The 23450-nt window shown below is 31.8% G+C and overlaps 2 protein-coding genes across 3 annotated transcripts; one reads left to right on the forward strand and one right to left on the reverse strand.

Moving 5' to 3' along the window:
- Nucleotides 1-3952: 3952 nt before the first annotated feature.
- Nucleotides 3953-7934, forward strand: LOC25488137 (vesicle-associated membrane protein 724). 2 transcript variants are annotated; one of them, XR_005644091.1, is made up of 6 exons: nucleotides 3953-4248; nucleotides 6041-6182; nucleotides 6275-6395; nucleotides 7226-7288; nucleotides 7366-7626; nucleotides 7673-7934. XR_005644091.1 is itself a non-coding variant. In XM_013607803.3 (5 exons), exons 1-5 carry the CDS (start codon nucleotides 4059-4061, stop codon nucleotides 7513-7515), a joined length of 666 nt encoding a protein of 221 aa, XP_013463257.1. In that variant the 5' UTR covers nucleotides 3953-4058; the 3' UTR covers nucleotides 7516-7934. The 2 variants fall into 2 exon arrangements, 1 of the variants encoding a protein (XP_013463257.1); XM_013607803.3 differs by having other exon boundaries at nucleotides 7366-7934.
- Nucleotides 7935-14975: 7041 nt separating this feature from the next.
- On the reverse strand, nucleotides 14976-15816 carry LOC25488138 (flowering-promoting factor 1-like protein 1). Its single transcript, XM_013607804.3, has one exon. The coding sequence runs from the start codon at nucleotides 15691-15693 to the stop codon at nucleotides 15355-15357; it is 339 nt and encodes a 112-aa protein (XP_013463258.1). The 5' UTR covers nucleotides 15694-15816; the 3' UTR covers nucleotides 14976-15354.
- Between the last annotated feature and the right edge of the window lie 7634 nt (nucleotides 15817-23450).

The raw sequence follows: 23450 nt of genomic DNA on the forward strand, positions 1-23450 counted from the left end.
ATAAAAATATACATGCCTACATTTATTACAAGTTTAATAAATTTTATTCTCAGGTATAAAATGTTCCTGAAATAGAAAGAAAAATTTTACCAAAGAAAATGGTGTGAATAAAGTTTTCATGGGGTGAGAATAAATTCATGGTTGATAAGAGAATATTATAAAGTTAACCAAAAATATTTTTTCTAAAAACCTTAGTATAAAATTTCCATCTTTTTATATTTCAAGAACTGTTATTTCTAAAAATAAATTTGATAAACTTAAAACAAACTCACCCTAAATTTTAATTGAAACATGTGGTTAGATGTTAATCGTGAACTGATGCCTATAATTTTTTTTAACAGATTAATGTGTTTTATTAAAAATCAGTGTACAAATACACCCCCCCCCCTCCCAATTTTCCAAAAATACTAAGTGGTTTAATATTGTGTACTACAACAATAGTTACACAGTCTAATGTGTGTATAATTTTATATAAACAAATTAAATTACGACACCCATATTTAATATCACAACATTTTTTTTTAAAGAACAATATTAATTTTATGTCACATAGAATAGTACACATGATTTAATTTTATGCCACACGTTATTTATATTTTTAATCAAATTTATAAAATTTATCACTTCCTTTCATTCTCTAATTCAATTTAACGTGGCAGCATTCTAGTATCATGGGGTCTATTTAGTTCGAAAACTTTGAGTTATAAACAATAAGCTCAAACCAAATTACCAAGACCCATTAATTTTTACAAAAAGAAAAAACAAACAAATGCTATAATATTATTTAATTAATTGATGGGACCAGATTTTTTTCTTACACAATGTCCGACAACAAGTTGTAACAATTTACAAGTCTTTCATCTCAACTATTCAAATAAAAAACTATTAAATCAATGGTAGTGATTTAACTTTTCCATGAAGGAAAAGAATTTTTCTTTCCCATGCTAAACCCCACCTCCAAATAGTCAAGTATCTAGCATGATTGAATCTTATAGACCGTCAACAATTGTTATCGGTTATAAAGTATAGTGGATACAAGTAACATCGTCTTTATTATTCTTTTGATCGTTATCAAGTAAATAATTTCAACAAATTTGGAACTTGTTAGTCTTCAAATATAGCAGAGTTATGTCAATGCTTAACCCTTCATGATGACATCAACAAGGCCATGGCTCCATATGTAGTTTTGGTGAAGAAATAACGTTAAAGTATAAGGGAGATAAAATGTGAAATTTTAAAACAATTGTTATGGATGGAATGGATATGAACAATATCAGAAGTAGGATGAAAGGAGTTAACATTTGGAAAGCGATTTTGTTGATTTCTCTAAGATTGTGTTTGAATAAGGTAGTTGAAATTTTCTGAGAACTTAGTATTTTAGACAATTCAAACGATTCAATTGCTATCATTTATAAATGTTTTGTTTAGATAGAGTAATAAAAAATTCATTGTTGACATTATAAATTTTTAAAAAATTGGGTCAAATTTAAGAATAGGGACCAACTTGCAAATTTCGAAAAATTTGATGGGTTAATTTTGAATTTTTGAAGGGGTCAATTTACAGTTTTTATAAATTTTAAATTGTAAAATTTGAAAAAATATAAGAATGAAGACATTTGGAATTCCTTGCTTTTAGGTGTCATTTAAAATTCTTTAAATTTAACTTGAAAAATATTTCACAATGAAGGGACAATGGTTTGTTTGGAGGTCAAAATATACAATGGTCGAAAAACCTGCAGAACCGAAGATTGAGGAGAGATCGATATATAAAGAATCAAATACATAAGATATATAATAATAACATGAAGATTAAGTGAATCTAAGTGTTGACGATCTTGATCTATCCTTTATCACCTATCAAGGTGGTCCATATTATGTTGTTCTCTGGTGTACCGGGGGCGAGGGGTGCTTGATGATTTGGTTCTAAAGTCTGGTGGGCCGATCACTTTTGATTCGAGATCGGGAGTCAGCTCTTTGGCTCAAGTTGGTTTTTGGGCTTTTGTTTTGTGCTCTTTCGGTGGATCAGAAGTCGAGTGGTTGTGGAAACTGCACGTTCATTTGGTTAGGAGCTTGTCGCATGTGGCTCGACTTGGGTGTTGAAGTCTGGGAGTTTTATTTTGAGGGATGTTCTTTTGGGGGTGAGTAGTGACAATGGGTGATTGTGGACTGTGTTTTATAGTGTTTATTTTTGTTAAGGTGTCCGTCTTAGGTGGTGATGTGTTTTGGTAGGTTATCTTTAGGGGCTTTGTTAGGTGGTTATGGTGTACCGTCTATATGCAGCACCATTTGTATCTTGTTCGTTCATACCTTACGTCTTGCAGGAATAACGTTTAATAATATTTGCTGATTAAAAAAAAATTGGTCCATATTATAATTCCTCTTCATATGAGATAGAAAGTAAATATAAAACACAAGAAAACGTATCAAGGGGTGAGTTTTTACATGAGAGAAGTACGACTTGACTATGGAACAAAATTGTGAATACAAAAATCAAAGAACGAATGTGAATATAACTTTGCAAATCAAATGTAAATTTGACCATGTCATACAAAACTACTTTCACCTAAAACCGAAGAAATAAATTCGTGATAAGGGTTAAGGTGTGATACCAATCAAACGTGAAACCAACTTTTACTTTACAATTTCAATATAAAAGAAAAAAGTGGGGAAAAAATACTAAAGTAATAAGTGAGATATGCCTTCCAAGCATGCATACAAGCAATAATTATTATATAAGTTTTGTTCGTTTGGAAAGGAACCAAACAAAACATTGGAGACAAGCAATGATAAAGCAGACCCCAGCCACAATTTCCGTTCACTTTGACTATAATAATGCAATTAATTTATGTCATTTTATCTTAATAACAATAGTTTTTTTTTTTTTTTTTTTAAAGTGAATATCTTCGCACGCAATTGCAGAGACTAATCCCCAATTCATTGTAAAAATTAATTGAGCGGCAACTTTTTTTAAAAAAATTTCAACCTTATTGGATGTCCATAGTTGAATTCCAACCCCTAACAATAGCCTACTAATAACTCCAATTAAAATCGTTAATTTAATATAATAATTAAACAAAAATTAAAGTATGGCCGAAAGAAAATATTTGTAGTGTAGTTGTAGATTTTGTTTCACACTTCAGTCAAACATACTCAGCCATACTAATCGATCACGACAGCTCAAAAAGACTAAAATAGACAAAACACAATTTGCAATGTCATTTTCCCATATATATTATTTACAAGATAAATATTTAGACTGTTCCCCTCAAATAAAATAATTAGATTGTTATCCTTAAAAAATAATATTTAGACTGTTATAGTAAATGAATAATAAATATATATTTTTTCCAATAAAATTGCTAACCTTATGATTCCTTAATTTACTACCAAAATAAGGAAAGTTCTTTCTTCATGACAAGGAAAAGAAATAGAATAATCAAAAGGACTCTTTTTGACTATTTTTAATTTTAAAAAAAAATTTGTGCAAAATTTATTTATGTTTACACTAATTTGTTTTATTCATTTATTTAAATGTAAAAAATCATTATAAGTGTTATTCGAAAGTCTTCATCTTTAGATCATGGTATCATTCATGAGTGCGGATATGCTCCAATTGTTGATTCCTCGAGTTTCCTAGTCCTTCTCATCATTCATTCACCTTAAATATTTATTTTTTTGATCTCAGATAAAATAGTGAACATCGTTAAAAATTCTCACACACAATTGTAAGGTCTTATATTTGAATATATTGAATGTGTCTAATTTAACGATATTTACATGTCAATTGAGTTAACTTTTAAAAACACTAAATAATTTTTGTGTATGAGTGTGACACTTAGATTTTTTTTTTAAGGGACTAAGAAATTTTTTATAAATAAATTTTCAAGATAATTTATATTTTTTCAAAATTTTTTATTTATTAATTAATTTGCAATAAACGGCACAAAAAGAGGTATAGAAATTGGAAAAAAGTTGGGCGGTAGATAGATGCAAAACAACAACACGAAGCTTTCTCTTTCTATCTGAGTTGCTCCGAGTTAACTCAGTTACAGAGCACAATGAGTCAAGAATCGTTCATATACAGCTTTGTAGCTCGTGGAACGATGGTGTTAGCTGAGTACACCGAGTTCACTGGTAACTTCCCTGCCATTGCAGCTCAGTGTCTTCAGAAACTACCTTCTTCCAATAACAAGTTCACATACAGCTGTGACCATCACACCTTTAATTTTCTTGTTGAAGATGGTTATGGTATGTTTGATCTGTTGTTTGTTTTTGTTGTGTTTGTGTTTTTGTGTGTGTTGTTGCATGGTTGAACTTTGAATGAGTTGTTTTGTTTTTTGAAGTGATGAAATTGTAGTTGAATCTGAATTGTGTGTTTTTTGGTGATGGATCTAATTGTGTGTGCTTAAAGTTTTGATCTTTTGGTTTTTGAGTTGATTTTAGTGGTGGGTTTTGTTATATTTTGGTGATTGAAGTAAATAAGTGATCTGAGAAGTAAGAGAAACATAATTTGATTTATTGAGTTCTAATTAAGGTAAATGATTTTTGTGGGGAGCATGTTTGTGCCATTAGATGATTAAATCCGGCTACAAGTCTTATCATTATTATTGTTTTTAGAAATTCCACCTTCATTGCGATTCCCCCTAGCCACCTAATTGCGGCGTTTGGGTTGCCTTCAACACCTTCATTGTGTTGAGTGTGAAGGGGTTGGATTTGGTCTCACATTGTCTAGAGATATGGTCTGTGTAGTGTTTATAAAGCTTGTGCAACCCTTACCTTACAAGCCGGTTTTGTAAGGTTGAGTTAGGCCCGGCCGAAATTCTAAGAATTATTTTGACATTAAATTTGGGGAAGGGAGAAATCATTTTTAATTAAAGGGACACTAATGACCATTTTAATACGGTTTTTGAATGGATTTGAACTCAATACCTTGAGGTAGGTTACAAAGTCAAACACTTATCACTCAACTGTCACTTCATGACCGGGCTAGAAGTATTTGTTTTTGGATTTTGGTGAATTTTGTTGTATGATATTAGTTATGCATTCCTTTTAGGAACACAATTTAATGTCATATTGTAGCCTTGTCTGTCAATAATCAGGGATATTGGTAGAACATCCGATCATTTTGTCAATCCTTTAGATGGAACATCCGATCATTTTGTCAGTCCTTTAGTGATGTAATAGTCATGCAAACATTGTTCAAACAAGGGTTAATCTTGTGTTTGTGGAGTTGTGCAGTAGTTTTTGAGTTGTGATTAGGGTGCAATAGAAATGGATGGCCATTGATCAGTGGAGATCTTTGAAGCTTTTAGTGTTAGTTTAGATAAACTTTTTAATAAGCACTTGTAGTTAAAGAAAATTGAAAGGATTTTGGCATGATTACAATTATTTCCATTAATTATAGTCTATATTTGGATTGGCAGTGAGTTTGGTGGAATCACGGTGGGCCAATGTGATTTTAGAAAAAGCTACACTTTGGAGCTTCAACAAAATCACGGTGTCATCGTGATTCCAATTTCCAAACATGCACAAAGTCAGCTTTTACTCTCATAAGTTAAATCCAACTTTCTACTTCTACAGCTCTGTTTTTCCAAAATGTTTCAGAAATAAACACCTACAAACATATAAAAGCTTATTTTAAGTAAGGAATCAATCACTTATCTCAATTGAGGAGTACAATTTAAGTTAAACAATCCTGATCATCCAATCCTGATCATCCAATCCTGATCATCCACAATACATATATACATACAGTTATGTAATCATCAATCAAGACCGATGCCTCTCACATTCTCACGAGATACGCCTATATAGAGAGTATCAGGGGAGAACATGATCTTTTCGTACAACATAAACGAATGATCAACATTAGTCCTTCCATGCTCTCGCTAAATATAATCGTTGCATGTGTGTCTATTTGTGTGTATTTTTTACTTCTGATTGTTTTCTCCGATGTTTGCTTAGATTTTAAACATCAAGCTGCAGCACAATGATTCTTTTATTTTTAATGTTTTACATCTGTGCTTTCTATAAATTGCAGCTTATTGTGTTGTTGCCAAAGAATCTGTTAGCAAGCAGATCTCCATCGCTTTCCTTGAACGTGTCAAAGCAGACTTTAAGAAAAGATATGGTGGTGGAAAAGCAGATACAGCTATTGCCAAAAGTCTGAACAAGGAATTTGGGTATACTCATTTTGTTCTAAAGTTTGTTGACATCTTAAGGCTTGAATGAACAAATTGTATAAAAAATTAATAATATGGGTGCACAACTGCAGACCGGTTATGAAAGAACACATGAAGTATATCATTGATCATGCCGAAGAGATTGAAAAGCTATTAAAAGTGAAGGCTCAAGTTTCAGAAGTTAAAAGCATCATGTTAGAAAATATAGACAAGGTACTGTTTGTTTTTAGGAATAAGACTTGGAGATTTTGTTTTCTTCCTGATATCCCTTCATTTTCTAACACAGTTATCATTATGGATCCTGTCTTACTAACTTACAATCCATTTTCACATTTTCTCTAAAAATGTGGGGAGTGGAGTGGATTTGATTCTGATAGGACTGCTAATTGCTATGTTTGTATGTAGACTGATTATTACCATTTTCGAGCAGTGTTGAGGAAAAGCTCACTATCATTGTGTCCCTCTCAAATTCTGAACACTTCAGAAAATTTCAAGAATTGAAAATGTTAAGAACAATATGAAGGACATAATTGGATAAGCAATATGCTTCTACCCTTTGCTCCTTCCTCACACTGGCAGTTTTGTTCGTTATGACTTACGAAGCACTGACACAGACATTGGGCATGACACCAGTAATTATTTGATAAAATGAAAAAATTGAGCCCAACCACACATGTCAGTGCCGTGTTGGTGTTTGACACCGACACGTGTCAGACACCAGCCATGCCTTCAATTTGAAGTGCCAGTGCTACATTGCAATGTTTGTTTAACGTTTATTCTTGTAAATATTTATTTAGAAAAACTATTTGCTCCTAATCAGTTAATCACTGCTGTTTGCAGATAAAAAATATTATCCCACTTGAAACTTTGAGTAACTGAAGTATAACCTATGAATTCCTTGCATTGTCTTTGTGTATATCTGTTACCAAAGCGAAGCTCTGCTCAGTTGCCTTATTTTAAGTTCTATTTAAGCTGGATTCATTTATTTCAAATTTCAATGCTAGACAAGACAGTGTATAAACTTTAATCATTTATGTTTTCAGGCTATTGATAGAGGAGAAAATTTATCTGTTCTTTCAGACAAGACTGAGACATTGCGCGCACAAGTAAGTTGGCCAAGGTTCAACAACATTGTTTTTGAAACTTATGCTTTCTTATGCTAAAAAGATTTTGTAATTTTCAGGCTCAAGATTTCAGAAAGCAAGGAACACAGGTCCGTCGGAAGATGTGGTATCAGAACATGAAAATTAAATTGGTTGTTCTCGGAATTCTGTTGTTTTTGGTTCTGGTTATCTGGCTCTCCATTTGCGGTGGATTTAACTGTTCAAATTAGCAATAATTGAAAGTTTACTAATCAGGTTTTTCTTTTAAGAGTTCAATAACTATAGACTGATTGTATAAGAAAGTTTTGTAAGACATCTAATCATATTTTACCAGGTCATAATATCGCTTCATAAATTTTTTCTGACGTGGAATCACACTTCATAAGTTATCGACGCGGTGAAGATGGTGAAAGTATGATTGGATGTTTTGTAAAATTTTTGTGTACTCTCAGGATATAGTTATTGTTTTTATTTATAAATGATGTAACATAGAAGAAAATCAACCCAGGAGGGGCAGTTTCTCAGTTGGAAAAAAGTTTCCTGCCTTGTTGCTGGTGGATAAAGATATGAATGTTATTGTTATTGGTAATTGTTAAATAGAAGGAAAGGGTATATCAGTTTATCCTGTGATGGACTGTTTGATCTGCAATCAGTGCAGTTATACTTTTTTTTTTAATATACAAAAATTCTATGATTTAGGCTCCGTTTGGATTGGGGTATTAGATGGACTCAATGAGATAACATCCACTTTTTTAAAATCTAACCTGTAAATTGTATTCCACCCATAAGTCCAAGAATACCCATAAACTCTGTTTAGTTGTAGCTAAATTTTTATTGAGTCTGGTGTGAAAGTTTGAAAAGAGTGAAAAATGCATCTATCTAACCTTTACATCCAAGCTAACATAAAAAAAATAAAATCATGGATCAATATTTCCTGGGAATTTTTTTTACTCCCCTGTAACAAACACAGGTGTTTTTATTTTTCTTCTTTGGATTTCCAGGAATATTTTTAATAACAGTGAAACAAACACCTCCTTAGTATTGGGTTGGCTTATTACCTTTTCGGATTATAGAATTCAAAATCATTTAGAACATAGAAAACAAAAAAACTTATCATTAAATCACATTTTACATCAACAATATAATTCAACAACGTCAATTTTGAGTAGATAATTCAACATAAATTCAACAATGTAATATACAACAATAATAATTGCAACATGATTAAACACAAACAAGATCATGGATAAACCAAATTAATTTTTTGATTGGGCTATCGTTAATTTGCTACAAAATATAAGTGGTGCATTCTTTTTACTCATTCTCTCATTTCTAAAAGAAGTTGTCACAATATATTCATTGCATGGTTTAGTAGTTGGGATGGCTACTACTGGATTTTTTTTTTTAAAAGAGATATCTCAAATGTGTTCAATTCTCTCCCATGTTCCATTGGGAGTTTTCGAAACCTTGCATGTTTCAAATGAGGTATGTAAAAAATTTGTTTGACAGGAAATTTGTACCCATATTTATCATATAATATAATAGACTTTAATACTGAAAATTACGTTGGTTGTAAATTATAATTATAGAGTTTGAAAAGTTGAATTAAAAAGTTGAATTACACAATTTTCATCGACATTTTACATATCTCATTAACCAAAAAAATAAATCACGTGATCAATTAATTCTATATATGTAATTCTGTTTACTTTAATTTAACCCATTAAAAAAACATACAATAGTGAACTTTTCTTATAGAGTTAGAGACCAATTTTATGTGGATCAATTTGTCATTATAAAAAATCCAAAAGATTCACAACTTCATAAAAAAAAAACCACAATTTCATGAAAATATCATGTTCTTTATTTTCTCTCTTATCGTCAACCAAACCATAAACTACAACAATATCAAATACGCAAGTAAATAACTCAAATCTTCATCATTTTTCACACAATATGTGCACAAATGTTTCAAATATGGTGTGGTGTATTCACCCCGAATAATTTAGCATGTACATACAATGTGCATAAGATTGAGTGAGCATCCCAAAGAATAGACAAAAGGGAAAAATAGGATTTAATCAATTTGAAAAGACGGGATTATAAAGCTCAAGTGATTTGAACCAAGAGATAAGAAGTTGGAGAAATGAAAGAAAAAAACACACCACATAATCAATTAAAAAAGACGGGCGTTGTAATACTAACAAAAATAAAAACAATTATTAAAACTTTTAGGGAGAGCTTGTTGCCCATCTGTGTCCCATAATGCTCAAGGAATTAGTCTCTGCAGTTGTGCGCGAAGGATACCAAATTTATACAAAAAAAATAAAAACAATTATTAAAAAAGAACTCCAGCACCAATATTCTTGTTTTATAGTTTAATGCTAATACCTATGAACTCATGCTCCTCATTTTGAACTAACCTAATTTCTACACATTGGCAAAGAGAAGGGTGCGAAGACTACGAATATTTGTCCTTCAGAAAAAAGACTATGAAGATTTGAAATTTTTATTTGGGGATTTGATGTTGTTGGTGTTTAAGGTTAGAAGCTGAATTTCCGTGATTCTTTATGACGTCAAATTTCATTATCAAATTGGTCCATGTCAAATTTCATTATCAATTTAGTTCTTACATATATGAGAGGTGATATGGATGGACACGTCAACGTTTGATGATGCACGTTAACGAGTCAAACGTCTAGACTTGATGGGTGACTAGTTTGATAGGCGAAGTAAATTGAGGGACGATTTGATTGTTTCAAAAAATTTAGGGAAAAAGTTGATCGATGATCACAAATTCAAGTGCAAAGTAGCCCACTCACTCTTGTTTTTTTTTTCCTTCATACTTTCTAGATTTCTACTCTCACCCCAACACAAAACAAAACACTCGCGCCCTGCAGCGTTGCCCAAAATGCCCCTGCGTTAGTTAACTCTGTGTGAGTTAACTCATATTTCAGTGTGACTTAAGTCACACTTAAAAACAACATGAATTACGTTATCTTCTTCCCTCTCTCTTCTTCTGATTTCATTCAAAAACCAACCAATATTTTTATGGATTTGGCTTCGATAACAAAATAGGTCGACTCATTTTGGGATTTTTTTTATCGATGGAGAAGGGAAGGAAGAAAATGTTGAGTTTTGTTTTTATAGAGTTTGATTGGTAAAATAGATGGGATGTTGTTGTGTTGTTTCGTAATTGGAGCGTTCCCATATTATAATTGGCTAACATGATCAGAGACATCAAATATATGGTAAAAGCTTGGTAGATTATTACTCACATTACCAATTGAATTTTTGAGCGTTAATGGTTAATAAATCCTCAAATCAAACTTATACAAATAGATTCAATGAATCAAACTTAAACAGTCATATATGTCGCTTCCAAGAATGGAGCAAATTAAACAAAAAGATTGAATGAAATCGGAAGAGAGAGAGAGAGGAACGAAGAGAAGAGAACCAAATTTATGTTGTTGTTTTTGAGCGTGAGTTTACTAAGACGGCGTTAGTTAACTCACGCAGCGTTACTTAAGTAGCGCAGTGTTTAACACTTACGTTACTTAACTAACGTAAGAGTATTTTGGGCAACGCTGCAGGGCGCGAGCGTTTTGTGCTGGGGGAAGAGCAGTAACCTACTTTCTATACTCCTCTAAAAATTTATGGAACTGGATCCTTGACGAAAAAGAGTGTAACACGCATACATGACTCGTTACGTTGTTGAGCTTGAATATATGTTAATAGTGGAATGTGGAAACTTAATTATTAGGGTTTGATAGAGCTTGAATTTTGGGTTGTTGTATATGTAATGTATGATTGACTGGTTGTGGTGTTGTGGAGTTGTATTTGTAGAAAGCTATTTGTTGAACTTCATTTACGTAGAAAACCACCGTAATTAGTGTATTTGGTACCCGTGGCTCCATATTGTTTAACAACAAACTTTGTCTTTTGAACTCATTTTGAGACTAATATCCACTCAAGTGCTTAGGTTGTACCTCAAAGCTATTTGCTTGTCTCAATGATGTGTTTTTGTGAAAATTGAACTTTGGTCATACCCCACAAACTCAACACAGCTAAATCTAATGATTCTTTATTTGTTTCCCATTAATTATCTTCATTAGATGCGTTTTTGTGATCACAGAGATGCATTTTTATTCAAGACATGTCAAACACTTATAAATATAAGAACCTTTTCTTGTAAAAAAAAAAAAAATATATAAAAACCTCTTTCTGCAGTGATTGAATCTTAATTCACTGTGTGCGTGAGTCTGACTCCTTACGTTACCGTCAATCCGGTTAATAACGAAGTTAATTTTTTTTTATGATGGTCGGAGTTTGAACCTCGAACCTTACATATATTATTATGCATTGTCCATACCAACTGAGTTAAGCTCACGAGGACGTAACGAAGTTACTCTTCAATGATAAGTAGTTACAAATTTAATTATTTTAATAAAAAAAAAATTAATCAAAATTTTCACTATTGATTTTTTCTCTATAGGTTTCCCTCCACAAACACGTGATATTTTTTAATAAAGTGGTTGTTTGGACTTCATATCGCTAGTTTATAAGGGTATAAACTCGTACAATTAAAATTGAGTTATTTTGTAGCTTAATTGGTTTAAACTAAAACTTATAACATTTGCAATTAAAAAAAAGTTATTCTCTTCTCAATTTCTTTTTATTTATTAAAAATTAAAAAAAATTACATATCGTACTTTGATTTTTGAATTTTGTTAAACATGTCAAGCTTAGAGTTTTGTAAAGTTTAGCTTGATTCCAACTATTCTCGATCTAAGTTGTAGTAAAAATAGTCAAACTCACCAGAAGAAAAAAATTCAAGAGGAGTGGCTAATTTGCTCCATTCTTGGAAGCAACATATATGAATCTTCTTATCATAGCCATAACTTCTTCCTTTTGAGCTTCATCAAGGAAAGAAATTAACCACTCAATAATTCAATGAAAAATAGCATCCTATCCCATTCAAGAACATAATGGGCTTCATGTCCCACACCATTCCGTTGAAGATTGGTGAGACCGCAAGGTATGCATGGAATTTCCCTTTATTACTTCTCTTCTCTTTTATGGGATTTTCATTTCTTATATGATTAAGTGATTAACAATATCTCCAAAAAGGTGGGGTTGTGGTAGATACGGCTCTTATCATTGAGTTAATTTCTGTGCCTTTTTCAATTGGTTGAGAAGGGTGTTGTAGCATGGGGCATTGAATAAAAGGGGCGTACACATTGCTTGCTTGGTCAAATATAATGCATGGCCGTATGTGTAAGAGAAAGTATTTTTAGGTATGGAGGAGGAGTTTTAAAGTAGATTCAAGGTTCAAAGGAAAGGTTCTTTTTTGCAGACAGAAAATATATATGTACTATTCGCATCTCAACTTTCAAATCAGTTGAGTGAGAGAAATTTCACTTTTTCTGAGTTCTCTTTCTCACTCATCGAGCAGGAATGATTTTGGTCATTTTTTTACTTATAAATTTATAATCATTTCTCTTCATCTTTTTTCTTTTTTTAATTTAATTAAGTAGTTTCCACATACACCAAGTTTTTTCTGGTGTTTTTTGTGATTTTGTCGTTTGAATGCGGCGTTGTATTGTTCGTCGTCTTGTGTGGCGTTGTTTGATTTCATGTCTTCGTTTGGTTCCTGTTGAAATATCGACTTCAGTCAATTACAGATTCAATCAATGAATTTGGACATTAACATTGCATATTCGAAAGCATGGGTATTAGAGTGACATAGATTTTATCATATTAATTGTAGGGAGTTTGTCATTGTATGTTATTAACTTAGGTGTTGCGATTTCGGATTCACCATTTACGTTGTTAGCGATGTTGAACATGTTATTGTATCTGATGTATTCTATCAATTTGAATGAATAAATATCATTTTGTTTTTGTAAAAAAAAAAAACTTTCAAATAATTTCAAATGGACTTACTCGATACATATTGTAGAAATAGGGGCGTATTTGATATTTTTTTAAGGTACATGCTAACACGTGTCCTTAAAACACTTGTTGATGTACTTCAAATAGAAACTTTGTGTTGGAAATGGTGAGTATTTCTTTTTTGAAAAAGTTAAAGATTATTTTTTCCAAAGCATAATTACTACTCGATTTGTAGAATCTTTAATATGTACTTTTTTCCATTCAAGTAGTCTAACGATTTGATTTCAACAAGTGTGAAGAAGTAAAAAATCGGAGTTCAAACCCTAACCTCTTTAAACAAGGTGTTTGATAGCTATTAACTAAGCTACACTTACGTGACTTGATATGATATTTTTTTGGACACAAGTTAATATGATATTTTTTTGATAAAAAATGCTTTTTATCAAATCATAGTATCACGACATTTTAAAAAATGAAGTATATATTTTATGTCATTTATAAAAGATGGTGAATGGAAATAACTAAATATAATATTTTTGATAAAAATAAGTAGAAAAATAAAGTATCATTAGTGACCATGTAACAACCGTCTTGGAGGAGATTTGAACTCTATTTCTTCGAGAGGAAAGCTCTTACATTGAACATACATCTTGCATAGTAACTAAATCTAATAATAACACACATACACATTTAAAAGAAACATTCATATATAAAACTATTTTCAAACTTTTTATAATGTTAAAATTTGTTTGTGCAAAGATTGTCTTGACAAAGATTTCAAGTCTTAAGCTCATGCAAATAGGAATCCTTCATGTAGAACTTATGGTATTATTGTGCTTTTACTTTAAACTTGTCCTATAAAGTGCTTTTGTGAGATCCAATATGCATGCTATTACATTACAAGAAAAGGGGAGTGATTTCCATTTCATTAACGATATTTGAGCATCAAAATTTTAACAACTTCTATGATAATTACACTGAAAACAACTCATGAGATAAAATCAAGTGCTTTTTTCTTTCTTTCTTTCTCTTAACCAAATTAACACTTGATTTTAGCTTTGTACACAAAAAAAAAAAAAAACACTTGATTTAATAGATTGTCATATAAGTTGTCACAATTTTAATGTTCAAATATTATCGCTCTTTCCATTTTTTATGTCTTAAACATAAAACAATGAGATACAATGATTTAGATCAATGATGCCCCTATGAGAAAGTGCGTCTTGTTCACAATTTATCTTAAAATGGTAATATTTTAACATCAAATCAAAAAGATTAATATGACAAAGGTCACAGTTATACCTAGACTTAGGTATTTTTATTTTTTTTTAAATAAAAAGATAGCGAAGGTTCACAGTTATACCTAGAGTTGAGATCGAAACCTCGCCATTTTTATCACTTCGCTTCTTAACTCCCTCATCCAACCATCAAATCAAACTCTACCCCTCCATGTTAAAATTGTTTCTAAACAAAAATAGTAACTTTACATGGTATAGCTCCACACATCCAACACAAAGATTTCGCCTTATTTGATTAGAGATACCATCCCCTGTATACTCATCAAATGTGAAAATTCGATTTGACCCAAAGAACCTTTTAAGCTATATATCATCAGGGCCGATCCAATAATTTTAATATTAAGTGAGTCCGAAAACAAATTTTAAAATATGCAGGTTTTATTGTATGCATATGTGACATTTTTGTTGGTGGACCTAAAACACGGGTTTTAATAGTCTTACTCTTAGGTCGATTCTGCATATCATGAATCTAATACACCGTGAATCTTTAACACAGATTAATTCAATCTTTCAGTCCTCTATATACATCATTATAATGTTTATTAGATGTACAAAAATGTGAATATTATTTAGCACACACACGTTTAAATTGGGAAAACCCCAACTTTAAAACGACTACAAATATTTACCGCACCTTCATACACATGAACACAGTCACTCAAACACAAACACACCGTAGCTCTATATTACATATATTTCAGTAATCAAAACACAAACCTATGCACAAAATACGCAGATTAATATGACAAACAATCATGTAGACATGTTTAGTCATACTAATCAAAAACCAAACCAACACACACACGACTTAGAAGCAAAACCAAGAATCCAAATTACAAGGTCATGCATAGGGATTGTTGTTAATTTGTTAGCTGGCTACATCATCATTTCCCTAACTTCAAAGGAGTTCTTGTTCTTGACAACGATGTCATACATGTGCATGGACTTGAACCTGTTGAAATCCATAGGAAGGGAGATAAGATGAACGGTTGAGCGTTTGTGGAACTGGAGGAGGTCAGGGTCATCATAGTAACGCTCCCACCCCAATGAACTTAGCTTGCGCTCTAAAACGGCATAAGAGGTGATAATCTCGTTGCTTGCGGTATGAACCAACACCTTGCGCCGTCCGCCTGACCCTTGGCGGCCACCCTCCATCGCCTCCACGCCATCCACTAGCCGCACCACGCCGTTCTTGAAAACCCAAACCCCAGACATTATTGGAATAGTATACAAATGGAGCAAGAAAGAAGAAACAAGAACAAAGTGTTTGTGTTGTGATTTTTAAGGTTTTTTGAGGTGGTTAGAGATGAGTGTGCAATGATAGTTGGGGATGGGTGGATGGGGTATTTATAAACCAAATGATGGGAGAGAGTGCTCAATTTAATGTTTTATTTATTTATTTATATTATATAAAGAGCGATATGTAGTCAATGTATTCTAATTGATATGGATATAATTAATGCTCTAGAATAGTGTAGTTTGAATTTCACTTTCGTTGTTAAAAGAAAAATCGCTAATTCGTTGATAGATAATATATAAGTTATTTGAGATATATCTCGAACGAAATTAAACACCTAAATTATAAGTGATTTGTTAAAAAAAAAGTATTTTAGATTTGATGCGTCGGCCTCCAAAACTCAATTCACCTTAACCAAGTTGTAAAAAAAAAAAAATACAAATATATACATGAATATTTGGATGTGCGTACAGCTAAGGTGGGACCCAAATGGGGAGAGTTATGAGCAAAGTATGTGCATTTGAAGAAAGGATATTGTGGGTTAAATCTCATGTGCCTTGGTCTTAATCGGAATGGGGGAGGGGGAGGGCTCTTGATTCCGTTAACAATTTGTGGAGTCCAAAGTATTGTTACCCCACTTTAGAGAATCTTTGTTTTGTTTTGAGGAGAATAACTTATTCTAGAACAAAGTTGGAGAGAGTTATAAGTTCTAATAATTAACTCATGCAAACAAATTGCATGTAAAGTAAATTAGGGCCATTAATTATATTGATTAGCTAGAGAATAATGAGGTTAGGCAACTTTTAATTTACGCTAGCAATACATATTTGAGCCATTGGTTAAGAAAAATATAAGTGTGAATGTGGATAAATATAATTTGGATGTGGTTGAGGAATAATTTTCATCGAGTAGAAAGGAGGATACTCATGCATTTAGACTTAAATCAATAATATGCTCTCTCTTTTTTTAAAAAGTTATCTTATGGTTTGTGGAGGAAGGATATCAATTATCAAGAAATGCATATATAATGTGGGTAGGGACCAAAGATGAAAGGAACATATCTAAATTAATTTTGGTCGTTAATTTGGTGTGGAAAATAAAATGTTGATTCTCATTAGGTCGACATACTTGTGTATGGGGTATGATGTCCAAAGCATTTGTGTTTGTTTATGCTGCCTAACTGAGTATGCTAATTGTTACTTTCGGTAAAAAAAAAATTGTTTGCCTAATTAGTATATAATTTTTTATCCTTCAAAAACAAAAGTATATAATTTGTTATATCAAAAAATTATATTTGCCAATACACCCATGCAAGGGAGAACCTGCGTCTACGATTTATAATAGACATTACGAAAACCGCATTAGATTGTGGGATTTATTAACGCATTAGTTAAGCATATGATTGTAAGCATAACATTTCTCTCTTTCAAGGTGTATACACTCATATGATGGTACGCTTAACATTTTCTTAACAAAATATCTTCCTAGAAGTTTTGAGAACATTGACCAATAACACCTATCCAAGTGCTCAGATAGGATGACATGAATTTCATGCATCTAAATTAGAACAATATAAATACAAACAACATTAAAACTCTTGTGAAGAGAGAAAAAGAACCACTCTAACATTCACTCAGTATTACTCTCTCCGTCCCTATATGTAAGCCCCCTTTACTTTTTTTATTTTTCTAAAGAAAAGTTGTTAGTGTAATTAATGTGTCTGTTTTGTGTGTTAATATTACCAAATTGTCCTTTGTTTGCATGTGTATTAATTTAACTTTTCAAATTTCAAGACATGTTATTAGTATTAATTAGGAGTATGTTTAGGATTAAAATAATAAATGCATCTAGTAATCTGAAAAGAGGTTTACATTTAGAAACAAAAATAAAGTCAAATGAATGCTTAAATATAAGGACGGAGGGAGTAACAATTATTGGGAAAGACATAGTCTATGCTTCACTCACCATCCTATTCTAAATTACTACAAATTATATAGCCATGCAAGATGACTCTTGTATAGTACCATGCACTTATGTGCAACATTAATTATAAGTTTTTTTTTTTTTTCAAAGGACATATGCATGATAGCTTGATAAGTATTATATTAATTGTCTTATGACAATTGTATGCGTCTATTCCTAAAAACATGGGCAAATAATAGATGTTCATAAATCATGGTTCTTTCTGTGGTTACAAACTAAGTATGAATTTGTCTACTAAGGATATCAATCTATCCAAAAAACAGAGGATATATCAATCAATCAATCAAGTGTTTGGGGAGTTCTAGGTTACTAATAGTATTTTCTGGAAGATTTAGGAAATGTCAAGCACACAACAACTATGAAGGGAATAAAAAGTATAGGAAGATTCCAACAGCTATCCTACCCAATCAAAACATGGTTTTTAATTGAGCCATAAAAAATGTAGGGCTTTAAGGCACAAATATTCTCTTTAACCCAACACCATGGTCGTGACTCTACTTCAATTTTCCATCTCCTCCTCGTGCAAGATGGTCCTGTGACTGCGATGTTGAACAATACTCACCATAATTTGCATTATAATGAACAATATTTTAATTCCTTATAAGGTCAATTAGCTGAAATTCCTTTTGATGGCCATGCATGGGACCAAGTCACTGTCTTTAATTTATAATGTTCCATCAATTAGTTGATACTAGCTAACTCCATATAAATTCAAAATTTTAATTGAAAATTGGCTAAATTTGAAATTTTATTACGTGTGTATGTTTTAGAGGTGTAACTAAATGCTGTTTTTTTTAGTCAACTATCTTGAATAAAATGATTTTGTAAAATTAATATTTTAAAGAAATGAAATAAATGTAGAATTATTTATTTTTTATTAATGGATAAATATGTTCACACAAATGTGAGTTGAAATAATAGATTTGACGTTAAAAATCCCATTTAGAGATTAAAAAAATGAAAAGTTTTTGTTTTTAGTTAGCATCTATTCTAAAAACAATTTTACTTAAAAATATAATGTATATCACCACGTAAATACAACTCAGATGATAGATGTATTGACATTTGATATGCACGTGCATATTCTAGTATGTAGTTTCCCGATTCTGAACACTTAGTATGTATGAGTTTTGATGTTACGCTCTTTAAAAGAAATACAATACATATCACAATCTTTTTTTTGGATCAAGTTGTCGACAAGTTAAAAAATTTCCCTTAAAACCCTACATATTTCATTACATTTTTTTTATTAACTGAGTTATGCTCGGTAGGACCATATCAAAATCGATTTTATGTGTCTTGTATTGATTTTTTTTTTCTTCTTTCTCTTGTGTGCAAAAGAAAATCTAACATGCGCTTGATCAAAATGAGGCAATTGAGGCTGGTGACGCAGACAATGACCTAAGTGTCACAAAAACTTATTTTCAGAATTCAACCATACCCACAAGGCAACAATAATATCATATCGACCTAAAAATTTAAATTTTCAATATCCAAAAGAAAATATCCCATGTTGAGCTTTCTTGATAAGCCATGTGAACATTACCCATCACTTTCGAGATTTTGCCCATATTTATTTGTTAAAATAAAGTAATTTGGAGAACATATGCTTAGACTGAAAATGGCAACCTTTCCAATTACATGCTTCTTTTAAATCTTGTGTAATATTGAGAATCAGAAAGGGGTATTTTGTTGGCTCCTCCACATAGAGCAGATGGAAAACCTCATCCAGCATCACATGTATACAACAAGTCCCATGTGATTGTACCATAGAAAAGCCAAAATCCTAGTCCTATATTTAACAAAACAAGATACTTGCTCTCGTATCAGCATCCCTTCAATCTTTCCATATTAGCCTCTCCTTTTAAAAGAAATGGCTTTGATCACTGCATGAATATGATGGATTACCCACGAGAAATTACTTATGGACACAATTTCTAAAAATGTTATTTACCGAGGGAAATTTTCCAAAGGATCGCACTTTATTATACTTGCAACTACAATAATACCACTATTTTTGAGTTACCGAGAAAAATTTCCCTAGGTAAGTTTTGGGTGTAAAAGAAGCATGCTCTAGTATTTTTAGGGAGACAAAATTAATCTTCAGTTCTCTTTTTACTTCACTTAATGAAAATGAGTGGTCTCTTTTTCTTCACTTATTGAAAATGAGTGGTTTTAGGTCAATTTTTGACCTAGAATCACTCGTCTGCATCTTTCTTCCCATTTACTTCAATCTAAATAAGTTTTTTCTCATTTCTTTCAATCTAAATAAGTGGGTTCCACATATATCAAGTTTTTCTTGTGTTTTTTTTCTTGATTTCGTCATCTTAATGTGACAATATGTTATTCGTCGTCTTGTGCATCGTTGTTTGATTTCACATTTTATTGCGGTGTTTGTTTGGTTCTTATTGAAAGATCGACTTTAGTCAATTACAGATTTAATCAATGATTTGGACGTCAACGTTGCAAATCTAGAAACATGGGTATTTAGGTTAGTTAGATTTTATCATATTATATTTAGGCATTTTGCCGTTGTATATATGTTATTAACTTGGGTGTTTTGAGTTTATTCGCAGATTTACCCTTTATGTTTTTAGCGATGTTGAACATATGTTTATATTTTATGTATTCTATCAATTTCAATGAATACATATTGTTTTATTTTTTTTTTAAAAAAAAAAGTGTAAAAAATCAAATTTAAATACCCAAAGAACCTTACCTATGTAAAGCTATACGGAAAAAGTTTTTTTTTTTTTGGTCGAAATATGCAAAAAGTTCAAATGCCAAGGAAATCTTTCCAATGTAAGTTTTGGGCAAGAAAAAACAAATTCAAATACCTAGAGAAATTTCTCTAGATAAGTTAGGCGACATAAGAAATTAAAGTAGCTAGGAAATCTTTTCTAGGTTAGTTTTAGATGTGAAAAAGAAAATTTTGAATTACTTGATAATTTTTACTTGATAGTGTTTGGTAAAAAAAAAACCAAAAGTTGACAAAAATAACTTATTGTAGATGAGTATAAAGTTGATAAGATAGCTGATTGATTTTATAATGTGTTAAAATTAACAGTTTAATTAGCTGATAATAAGAAATTACATAAAAAAATATGTTTAATTAATTTTAAATTTTTTCCAAAAAGAGAACAAATGTAAAATTGAGGAAAAAAGTAACAAAATATTGAAGAAGCTTATCAAAAAACGCTAAAAACTATTAAAACTATAAGCTTGTGAAAAAAGTAGTTATCAAACATTTTTATGTGGCTTAATTGCATGTTTAGCCTCTTATGTTTATTTTAGGTTTCAAGTTGGTCCAAAAATGTTTGCAACATTAAAGCAAGTTAGTTTTTTTTGTCACTTGGCCATTTGAATTTGACACGTGGCTAACATGCATGATTGTGCATGTGGACACACACTTGGATAATTAAATAATAACCAATGCCACATAGTTAGTTTAAAAAAATGAACAAGATTTTTATCATATTAATCATTCTCTCAATTTTCCTCTTGAACATCAACATTTTCCCGGCATCTTAATTTTCATCATACTAGACCATCATCATATCCTCGTACTCATTCATCAACCCTTACTCCAAAACCTTCGCCAAAATCCAATCCATCTTCCCTCTTATTATCAACAACAAATCTTCCTCCTACACATTCATCAATCACAAACAAAACAATGGGTTTGAATAGACCCAAAAGCCAAGTTTATTTCCTCAAAATTGGTAAAACAAGGGTTCTAATTTACAATCCATAAATTCGTTCAAATAACTCATCCCATAAATTTGAAAAGGAGAGCAAAATTTAAAACGCGTATCTAAAAACAAGAATTGAGTTCGATCGGTTGAAATGAATAATTGAGATGCGATTCAAAACTATTTTTCTTAAAATTGATCTAAAACCACATATTTGAGTTTTTTTTTTTATTGTTGTTTCTTTTTTTTCCACAAAATTGATGTTTGTGGGTTTAGAATTTATGCGTGATGTTGCTATGATGTCTAATTTAGTTGAAGTAAGTGATGATGGTGAAGAAGAAGTGTGAAGGTGACGAGTTTGATGGTGGTGAAGGTGAGGGTTTGAGAAAACGTGAGGGGTCAATGATGATGAAGGGAAACCATATATAATAAAAAATTATTTGATTTTCTGGTATGAATTTTTGGGTGTTGATGAAGGAGGCGAAGGAATTATGGGTATGATTTTCTAGTGTATTGATGAATAAGGCGAGGGAATTTCAGGGGTATGATTTTCTCGTGTCATATGGCGACCCGTCGTTCTGGTTTAGCTACTAGACTTACTTTGACCTCCTTTGTTCTCACATACCTTTTGTACAAATCAATGACAATTTCTTTAAAAATTAATGAAGTTCACACCACACCAACTCTCAATCTCTCCATGCTATAAACTCGAACTACCACAACCCATCTTTGATGAAATCAACAATCTCAAGCCTCGTTCCAACCCCAACACTAAAGAAACATTTATCTGGTCTGATAAAACCAATGGAGTTTACACTACGAAGTTCGGTTTTTCTTGGCTCTTGAAGAAACGTGGTGTAGATGTCAAATCATTTTCTTGGTCTTGGATTTGGTTCCTTAGCCTTCCAAAAAAAAAAAAAAAATCAAATTTCTAGTTTCGTTGGCTTGTTATGATTATGTCCCTACTCTTTCTCTTATGAGTCATTAGAACCTAGTCCCGAATAGCCTTTATCCTCATTGTTCATAATTTAACGAGTCCTTCCTCCATTGCATCAGAGACTGTACAACCTTCAAGAATCTTTGGATTTCTCTAAGTTTCACTTTAGTTGAGTTCTTTAACAATGTGGACCCCCGTGATTAGATCAAGCTTGGTCTCACTTCATGTAATTCCAACATCTTCGTTGCTGGAGTGTGGTGATCTTGGAAAATAGAAACTTTATTTGCTTCTTAAATGCTCTGATGTTAACTCATCGTCTTGCCATGTAAGCTAGAAACTTATTTACCACACTATTTCCTTCTTGCATAGCCTACGAGCCTTTAGAGTAATTTGGTCTAGTGGAAATCATCTAATCATATATCCACGATTATCATGTTAATGGCAGTTGTCTTGGTAATCCCATTAAAGCGGGTTACATAGGCGTACTACACCTACCTTCCGGGGCATGGATTTTAGATTTCTCAGACTACATTGCAAGTGCCACTGAGATCCTTATGGTTGAGCTCCATGATTAACGTCGAGGGCTTTCACTAGCTCGAGAAATGAACCACCATGATGTTATTTTATTTACATATTCTCTTCAATGTTTTAACATTCTCAATGATCCACAAATATGCTACTTTGATTTATGAAATCAAGGATCTTATCAACCTCGACTGGAACATATCCATCACTCACACACTTCACGAAGGAAATAGTTGTGTTGACTTCATGACAAATGACTAGAGCTTCTTCCTCCTTGGATTTCATGATTTACACATCTCCTCCGACAGACTTATCAATCATCCTAGCAACAGACTCTGCTGGAACTTGGTTCCATATAGCGTAGTTTTTCTTTCTCATCCTGCAACAAAAAAGAATAAAGTAAAAGGGATAAAATTGTAAATATAATAGTTTAAATGATAGATACAATGGAAAAAATACTCCAAGATCATGTATCAATCTCTATGTATGTGTATCGATAACACAAAATTGAAGCCTCTCAAGTATGAGGTTTGGACAGTCACTCCTCCCGTCTGTGCTCCAAACTACCACTCTTGGCATTTGTTTACTTAATTATCCT

The sequence above is a fragment of the Medicago truncatula genome, chromosome 2 (assembly GCF_003473485.1).
Source record: "Medicago truncatula cultivar Jemalong A17 chromosome 2, MtrunA17r5.0-ANR, whole genome shotgun sequence".
Classification (NCBI taxonomy): domain Eukaryota; kingdom Viridiplantae; phylum Streptophyta; class Magnoliopsida; order Fabales; family Fabaceae; genus Medicago; species Medicago truncatula.

What these genes read in the sequence shown, in the direction of transcription:
- LOC25488137 (XM_013607803.3), top strand. Translation starts at nt 4,059, where the DNA reads ATGAGTCAAGAATCGTTCATATACAGCTTTGTAGCTCGTGGAACGATG. An exon ending in AGTCTGAACAAGGAATTTGG is followed by an intron (nt 6,183 to 6,274) that starts GTATACTCATTT and finishes GCACAACTGCAG; the next exon opens with ACCGGTTATGAAAGAACACA. An exon ending in TGTTAGAAAATATAGACAAG is followed by an intron (nt 6,396 to 7,225) that starts GTACTGTTTGTT and finishes TTATGTTTTCAG; the next exon opens with GCTATTGATAGAGGAGAAAA.
- LOC25488138 (XM_013607804.3), bottom strand. Translation starts at nt 15,693, where the DNA reads ATGTCTGGGGTTTGGGTTTTCAAGAACGGCGTGGTGCGGCTAGTGGAT.